Below are 9078 nucleotides of genomic sequence, written 5' to 3'. Positions count from 1 at the left end.
CCATTGAGTTATTGTACTCACTATCCTTTGCTTTTCTTTTGACTTTTAGGTTAGTAGATAGAGGATATGTTGTGTCACTCAGAGGTCCTAGCTGTCGGTCCCACTAGTTTGATTTTTTTTTTAAGTTGCTTGGTTTATTTTTTGCTGCCGGTATTTACAGTTTTTTTTCTATATCAATTTTAAGTCTTGTTAGAAGAATATGACTTTTATCTTGGGTAGTTGTAGTATGATCGCATGTACATGCATGCATACATGTATTGTCATTTGTAACGTGGTGATATTATATTGTATTAGCGTTAGTGTTGGCTTGAATTGGTTGATATTGATTATTTTCTATATTGTCACTAGTGGTACCATCCATTTTGGCAGACAAGTATACCCTCGGGGCATGACAATTTTATTAGTATCATAGTATATGGTTCAATTTTGAATGTTGGGTAATGTGTTTTTGAGATTTCTGTCTTGTTTTGATTTATGATTTTTCGAGTTTGGGACACAAGACAAGTCGAAGGACATCTCTCAGCTATAGGTGAGTAAGGTATACCTCTAGTGATTATCTTACTTTGTTATGTTGACTGCCTTGTTTATGTTACGGGTAATCAAATTGTATGTTTTAGAAACTAAGGTATGATTAGTTAGACGCTCTCCAATTTAGTTGTATTGTGTAACTATTTCTATATCTATCTATTAAGTACTCACTATTTGGTTTAGCATGATGACACTTAGTGAATCAACCTTATTTGCAATCGTGGTCGGTGTCAACCATGGATGTGACCAGTTGACACTAGCTAGGGACCCGAACATCATGGAAAGAATGTAGATTCTTTTGTGACACCAACTGATGCCGAGTTGGAAAGTAGGGTTCCGACCCGTCAACAACCTATTGGAGATTAAGGAGCATAGTCTCAAGAAATATCAACAACCATACCATTCTTGCCACTACAATTTGGCTAATGAACAAGGAATGTATACTCATATTATCATAGTCAATTAAGGATCGATATATCCTATACCATGGAAATTTTAATCATAGACCGCTCGTACCCGATTAGATAACCTAGAAGGTACATTTTGATATATGACCCACAGTGATGTGGAGAAGATAGAACTAGATGCTTATTCCTTGTGAGATCATGACATTACTTAGTGAAAATTGCAGAAGAGGACCTTTGAGACGCAGAGTCAATATTTCTCTACTTTCAGGAGTTCTTGAACCCTAAATGAGGTGATTATAGCATAATTGGCATAAGACGGAGTTTAGTCAACTCGTTGAAAAGTTGCCCCCACCTAGTACCTCAATACTGGGACCACATGGTTCTATTTTCCCCAAGGATTTGAATCCTACATTTGAATCAGAATGTTCAGGCCTTTGGTCAGTATCTATCAGAGAGGCAGTAGACCTAATATTTATCAGTAAGATTAGAAGAGTCCCAACATCGCGATCATGTGGATTAGGTGTAATAATACCATTAAAGGAAGTATTGACTTCTAGCGAAGAAGTTAAGAGTTGCCCCTTAGACATTAGTTGTTGTACCCTCACTATTGAGCTACAAATTTTGGAAAAATAATGAAATTTAACATCATTCTAGGCATGGACTAGTCATTTGTATTACTACAACTCAATTGTTGAGAAAGGGTAATGCCCATGCAACCATTGGGCGAACCATCTTTGAAATTGGTCAAGACTAACGACGAAGGAATACCTTGTTTTAGGACGATCGATTAGACAAGGAATTGTTATATAATGGATGTCAGAGGTATCCGCTACCGTCAATAAGACTTAACAAGGATAGTATATCACTTTGCTCGAACGTTCGCATAGTTCGAGAATACTTAGATATATTTCTAGACGAACTCCTTAGTTTGCCACCTATAAGGTGAGTGAAGTTCGTGATTGAGGTACTTTCGATGATGTCTCCAATGCCTAAGACTAGGGTTTTGCATAATTGATGCTCCAGGGGAGGTATCAAGAGTGGATTATCTTGCATAAGAGAGGATTATAAATGGAGTTCAGCAAACTTTGATATGTCATAGTTGTAGATAGTATGTACACTAGTGAGGTGTGCACTGATTGTTGCTCAAATATTGATGCCAATAGGTTAATAACATTTTTCTAATGAATCAATATCACCTTTGGTAGGAGGGTAATATAGCTCTACATCTTAATTGTATCCAATGATGAGAGCTGGTCATTGGGAAGCTTGATTTGTAAGCATATGTCAGGTTTGTCTCACAAACTGCAACAAACTTACCTATAAAGTATAATATCTTTAGTTGGTATAACATAGGCATGAAATGCTGATCTATGGTGGATATCAATCGTAGTGAAGAAATACTTGATGTGAAGTGCAGATTAAGGTGAATAATCAACATTTGGACAATTTCATTTCTGATTTCAAAAATTGATTGATTATATGGGTGTGCTAAGATTGTTCTTTGAAATTGATCATGTGTTGGTATTGATATTCAAGATGGAATCAATAATGATAACGATTGTAGCAGCGATTAGTGTTTTTGTTATGATTATGATGATGATTATAATGATCTAAATGGACTATGGTGCTATGACAATTTTTAATAGATATATGACATGATTGATGAAGTGATCTAGTGATGATTTAGGTTGCTTAAATAGGAAATAATTATCTGATGATTATAATGATCTAAATGGACTATGGTGCTATGACAATTTTTAATAGATATCTGACATGATTGATGAAGTGATCTAGTGATGATTTAGGTTGCTTAAATAGGAAATAATTATCTAGTTAATGACTTTGTTTGTGATAATTAAATATTATTAATTGGGAGATGCTGAACAATGTGTTGATCAAGGTGAATTGTTAATATCGAGTACTATAGATTGGTGGGGACCGCTTGTGTTAGTGCCAACTCATTTGTTGATGTGACCTACAACATACATTGTATAATAGTATTGAGATCGATTTGGATATTGATGTTGAGAATGAATTAGGATTAGTGGATATTATGAAAATGGATTTTTTTTTTTGTGATATGTTACTTTCTGATAGTCTATTAGTGGATATATGATTTTATGATTTAGTTATTGAAAATTTATCGTTGATAGTAACATGGGAGTGACACATGGGTGATATTTATATATTTGAAGAATTGCAATTGGTAAATCTTATAGGTTGGTGAATATGATAATATGGACTATATAAGAGAATTTGTAAATGTTGTTAATCAGATTCCCATAGATAAGGCTGAGACCAATGGAATTCTAGATGTGATGAATAATTTTTTTTTTGTTCAATTAAAACAATGGTTGTAGTTGCTTGCAGAAAATTCAGTTTCCTGTAACGATGGTTGAATCAAGTAGTTGTTCTTCCTTTTTCAGCAAGAGAGTTGGAACATGGGAGTTTCAAAATTTAATTTATGGAATGATGACTGAGTTTAGAGTTGGTTGTTTTGTTCCAAGGAGATTAATTTAAGTGGGAAAAGTTAAATAGCTAGGAAGATTGTGTGTTCCCAAAACATATATGATTAAAGAAGACCTACGCCACGAACACATCGATCAAGATTCATTAGTCATTTGAGAGACACTCGTGTGTATCAAGACCTAAAGTGCTCTTACTATTAGAATATTAGGATGAAGGATATTGCAGACTTTGCAATTCGATATTTGGTGTGTCAACAAGCGAAGGCAGAACATCAGAATAATGTAGGGGAGGTGTTGTGGACCCACAACACACAAGGAGTGTCAGAGATCAGTAGACTTACTTTAAGAATTTTTTATACATGAGTAGAAAGGGAAACATAGTACAAGAGATTTTGGAGGGTGCATGATTTAATTTGGGTGATCGTTGATCGATTATCCAAGTTCGTCTAGTTCTTACTGACATGTTGGACTAACTCTTTGGATCACTTGGCAGAGTTTCCAATGAGTCATGTGTACAAAACTTCATTTGGTGTAATATTTCAGACAAGCGGATGGAGTACACCATCCACAAACTGGAGGATCTATTACCAACATGCGCAAAGGATTTTGGAGGCAACTAAAAGATCATTTATGCCTAGTGAATTTTACCCACAGCGGTTAACTAGACAACAAGGTGGGAATAACGGATGCATGATGGGTGCATAACCCATAGAATAATGATTATCTACTTTAGAAATTGATCATGTAGTGTATAAGAGATCCCAGATCGTTACAAACTTTTTGAGATACTAGAATGCACTAGTGTATCGAGGTGTATTACTTAGTAGTTATCGTTTGATAAGGATACCTTAATATAAAAATTTGAGTAGTAAATTTTGAGAGCAAATTTTTATTAGTGAGGGAGAATATAATACGCTAAAAAAGTATATATATAAGGATTAAAATAATTAAAATTTGATGTAAATATTATTGGTGCAAAATTAAGAGAGAAATAGATTTATATGAATTTATAGAATTTACTGGATTTTTTTTAGATTTTTTAGGAGTCTTTTTATATTTTATATGGATAAACGGGATAAAAGAGAAGTTGTTTTAGTTATCCTAATTAAATAAGAAAATGTTTAATTTCCTACCATATTTGTTTATTTATTTCCCAAAACATTTATTTAATTCGTAAATATAAAAGCTACGCTACGTTTATCAAACCCTAATTACATTTCCACCACTACGCTTTGAAAGTGACACACGCAGACGAGCTACTTGCTGCTGTTGCATGCCAACAGTTGCCCAATCGAAACCCCACCGTCGACGTCGTGTTTCCCCGCTACAACCTCCCACTGCTAACCGACTGCCCCTCTCCTCATCTCCTCTTTCACCCACGCACACTATAACCATGATCTGCCACGAGAAGAACCGACGCCGTCCAATCACAGGCCCTGCTCCTCAGTCAATATATGCGACGCTACCACCATGTCATTAAGAACTCCTGCTTTCCTCATGTCCACACGCTGCAGCCACAGCCGCAGCCGCATCGTATTGAAATATATGTATATGATTTTATAATAAAATTTAGCATCAATTATTTTAAAATGATGACATTGTCATCTCTAGCCATTTCTATGATCCAGAACACTACACTAGGGGATGATTATATTTAAGTCAAAGCAAAACAACAAGTAATCTGTACTCATCATCCAAAGAATTAATATTGACAATTTGTTTGCAAATCTGCTGACGATATTGCAACAACATGCATGTAATCTGTACTTATATACAAAATGATACGATGAAGCAATGGACAATTAATCTTGTGGGCAAATTAAGCTAATGCTGAACCACAATCAACTGTGATAAACCATGAACTCTATAATTGCAGTTGGAGGTCAAATAGTGTTCCCATGTGTTCTGGACGATGGATGAGTTGTGGATTCACACGAGAAGCGATTTGGTAGAACACCTGCCATGTTAATAAGCTATCGGAGCCGGACTGATGTCGAGAGCCGACTGCTCGCTCAACTCGGACGGTAGAGGCCACCCGCTCCAATCCTCCGTAAAGCCCAGGACAATGCTTGCTAAGGTGCTTCACATCGAACACCCTTTTGCCGAAAAAGAAATGAACAAGGTGCAAGAACTCACGAACGGTCTTTGGTAATTTGCAGTCGCATGTCAGCATCTTGACTAGGAAGGCGAAGTCATAGGCGCCTTGGGAGGTAACCCAGGAGACGGGAGAAAAATGGCCAAAGGAAAGCAAGCCGGAGGTGGCCAAGTGCTGGGCGAATCTGCAAGAGTCGATGCCCCATATTTGTTTCTTTTGGAAGTCGATGCCATTAGCCTTGAGCAGCTCGACGGAGGAAGGGGCGTAACGGTCGCGGCTGATGTCGAAGTCGCGGAAATTAAATTCCCACACGTAACGCACACAAGTGCCGTCGCTGTAGATGGCACATGGCAGGTTGCCGGCGGCGTCGGAGAGGGTGAGACCGACCTGGACGATGCGGAGGGCCTCGACGTTGGCGCGGATCAATTCGTAGCGCTGGGGGAGGGTGAGGGTGCAGTAGGGATTTTTGGAAGCGACGACGACGCCAGGATACTCGGTGTCCAATGCGACGAAGGGGTGGAACGGGACGGCGGAGCGGATAAGGGCGAACTCCTCGTCGAGGTTATGAGCCCACACGGAGCGAACCTCGACTCTGCTGGTGCTGGCGGCGGAAGAGGAAATTAGCATATCGTTAACGTTGTTGACAACTGCGACAGCCATGATGATGAGTCTGTTTGGTGATTTTAGAAATGCGAAAGTAGTGGAAGCTGGAGATCCAGGAGATGTTAGATTTCGATCGATCCAGTTGGAGTGGAAATTGAAGGGAAGGATCGGAGGAGTTTAAATAGAGCCACAGGAAATCAAAGCGAGAAAATCGCAAACTCACTAAACAGAGTTAGTTGCTGCGAAGCGGCGAATTATTAGGATAAATCCAACAGCAAGCAATTAGCGAGCTCAACTAGGTGTTTAGTATTAATTAATTAATTAATTAAAGTTCTTGCCATCCAATCATTCATTTTCTTTCTTTAATTATATTTCAAGTGTGATTTCGTTATTATTTGCCTTTTGTGAAATTTCTACTCATTTGTTTTGGTGTAAAAAATTTTAAAAATTAATATTTTAACTCTCAACAGTTTTTTTTTTTTATAAATCATACACTTTTTCCATTATATTTTCACTTACATATAATTAAAATTTAAATTCAAAAATTACTAATATAGAATCTCATTAATAATTAAAAAATACATTACATTACATCAAAGATCTAAATAAATCAATTATTGATTTTTAAACTTTAAGTGAAAAAAATTTATTTTAATTAAAAAAAAGGAAGAAAAGAGAGGAAGCCACTTATTTTGGTCTAAATAAATTAATTAAGAGTTAAGAATCGGGAATTAATTCTAAACTCATGTGTTTAATTGAGTTTTGGTCATTCCAAATTATTTAGAAATGATATCAAAAGTTTTATTCCCAAACGCATTAACCAAACATCCTATATTACTATCATTTCATTCTCTCATTCCTAAATAAGTATTCACATCATCTAAATATATTTAACCATTAATCAAAAATAAATAAATTAATCTTTATTTCTCTTATCACAACGCTCTTGGGGACCAGATCCTCCTAGATATAAATGATTTATATATCTCGCCTCTTGGATCATTTTACGAATCATCTCCTTTTGATTTTCTTCTCTTTTGCTACCTTCTTCAATAAGTTATTCTTGAGACAATTCTACTTCCATCCTCTTGCTTGTAGTACGCATGTTTTCAATTTCTTGAGATAATTCTTTGTTCTTCTCATTGGAGCATTTTTATTGGAACTTCCATTGTATGATCTTCTGCGGTGTTGATTGTGTGTACATTTATATCTAGGAAGCTTGGGACAAGCACATCATCCTTTTCTTGCGATCCCTTATTACTTTGATCCCGAGAATATGTGCGCATTCTCCCAAGTCCTTCATATCGAATTGCTTGGACAACCATACCCTTACTTCCGACAACACTTTGATATTGTTTCCAACTAACAAAATGTCATCTACGTATAGTACAAAAAATACCACTACGTTTCCATCACACTTCTTGTATACACAAGACTCATTCGGACACTGAATAAATCTATATGACTCGATTACTTCATTAAACCATATGTTCCAAGAGCTTGAAGCTTGCTTCAGACCATAAATAGACCGATTGAGCTTACATACTAGATGCTCTTTGCCCTTTGCAATAAACCCTTCTGGTTGCTTCATATGGATGTTTTCTTCAAGACTTCCGTTAAGGAAAGCTGTCTTGACGTCCATTTGCCAAACCTCATAATCCATATGAGCAGCAATAGATAAGAGTATCCGGATAGACTTAAGCATAGCTACTGGCAAAAAGATTTCCTCATAATTGATTCCCTCTTTCTGAGTATACCCCTTCGCAACAAGCCTTGCTTTAAAGGTTTCCACCTTCCCGTCTGTCCCTCTTTTCCTTTTGTAGATCCATTTACATCCAATAGTTTTTACACTATTTGATGGTTCTACAAGCTCCCAGACTTTGTTAGAATATATCGATTCTATCTCAGAATTCATCGTGCTTTGCCAAGATACTGCATCTTTATCTTGGAGTGGTTCGTCATATGTCTGGGGATCAGGTTCATGTTTACCAAGGATCAAGTCCGAAGATTCTCCCAAAAACATGAATCTTTCAGGTTGCCTCACAACCCTCCCACTACGATGAGGCACTATTTGTGGCTGTGTATCATTTGTGATACGTGTTGCTGTTTCTTGTGATATTTCATCTTATACTATTGGTACTAGACTAGATGTGTCCTCTCTTATTTCTTCTAGAATAATTTCACTCATGGACTTATTGTTCATTACATAATCTTCCTCTAAAAATTGAGCATTGGTGCTAACAATGATCTTCTGATTTTTAGGATTATAAAACAAACCTCCTTTCGTCCCCTTAGGATATCCCACAAATAGACAAACTTCTGTACGTGATTCCAACTTGTCAGTGTCTTCCTTCAGCACATGTGTTGGACTACCCCATATCCGAATATGACTCAGACTAGGCTTACACCCATTCCATAATTCTATGGGAGTGAAAGGTACTGATTTAGAAGGTACCATATTCAGAATGTATACTGCTGTTTCCAGAGCATATCCCCAAAATGAATTTGGTAATTCTGAAAAACTCATCATCGATCTAACCATTTCCATAAGAGTCATATTTCTTCATTCTGCCACACCATTATGTTGGGGTGTACCAGGTGCAGACAATTGGGATTGAATCCCGACCTCTGATAAGTAATTCCTAAACTCTCCAAAGAGGTATTTGCCACCACGATCAAACCGTAGTGTCTTGATACTTTTACCATGATGTTTCTCCACATCAACCTTGTACTCTTTGAACTTATCAAAGCATTCAGACTTGCGGCGCATCAAGTAAATGTACCCATATCTCGAATAATCGTCTATGAAAGAGATAAAATATTCGAAACCACCTCTTGCCTGGATAGACATAGGACCACACAAATCAGAATGAATCAGTTCTAACACATCTTTGGCTCTATACCCCTTGGCCTTAAAAGGTCTCTTGGTCATTTTACCTTCCAAGCAAGATTCACAAGTTGGAAAGTTTTCCAACAC

General features: G+C 36.9%; 1 protein-coding gene across 1 annotated transcript; it reads right to left on the bottom strand.

The window, feature by feature from the left end:
• Positions 1–5267: 5267 nt before the first annotated feature.
• Positions 5268–6158, bottom strand: LOC122034031 (probable CCR4-associated factor 1 homolog 11). The gene has a single exon (XM_042593169.1). The coding sequence runs from the start codon at positions 6156–6158 to the stop codon at positions 5268–5270; it is 891 nt and encodes a 296-aa protein (XP_042449103.1).
• Between the last annotated feature and the right edge of the window lie 2920 nt (positions 6159–9078).

This window comes from Zingiber officinale, chromosome 11B, assembly GCF_018446385.1.
Source record: "Zingiber officinale cultivar Zhangliang chromosome 11B, Zo_v1.1, whole genome shotgun sequence".
NCBI lineage: Eukaryota > Viridiplantae > Streptophyta > Magnoliopsida > Zingiberales > Zingiberaceae > Zingiber > Zingiber officinale.
Note: the sequence above shows the minus strand (reverse complement) of the source record. Positions and strands in the feature narration are given on the sequence as shown.

What these genes read in the sequence shown, in the direction of transcription:
- LOC122034031 (XM_042593169.1), bottom strand. Translation starts at nt 6,158, where the DNA reads ATGGCTGTCGCAGTTGTCAACAACGTTAACGATATGCTAATTTCCTCT.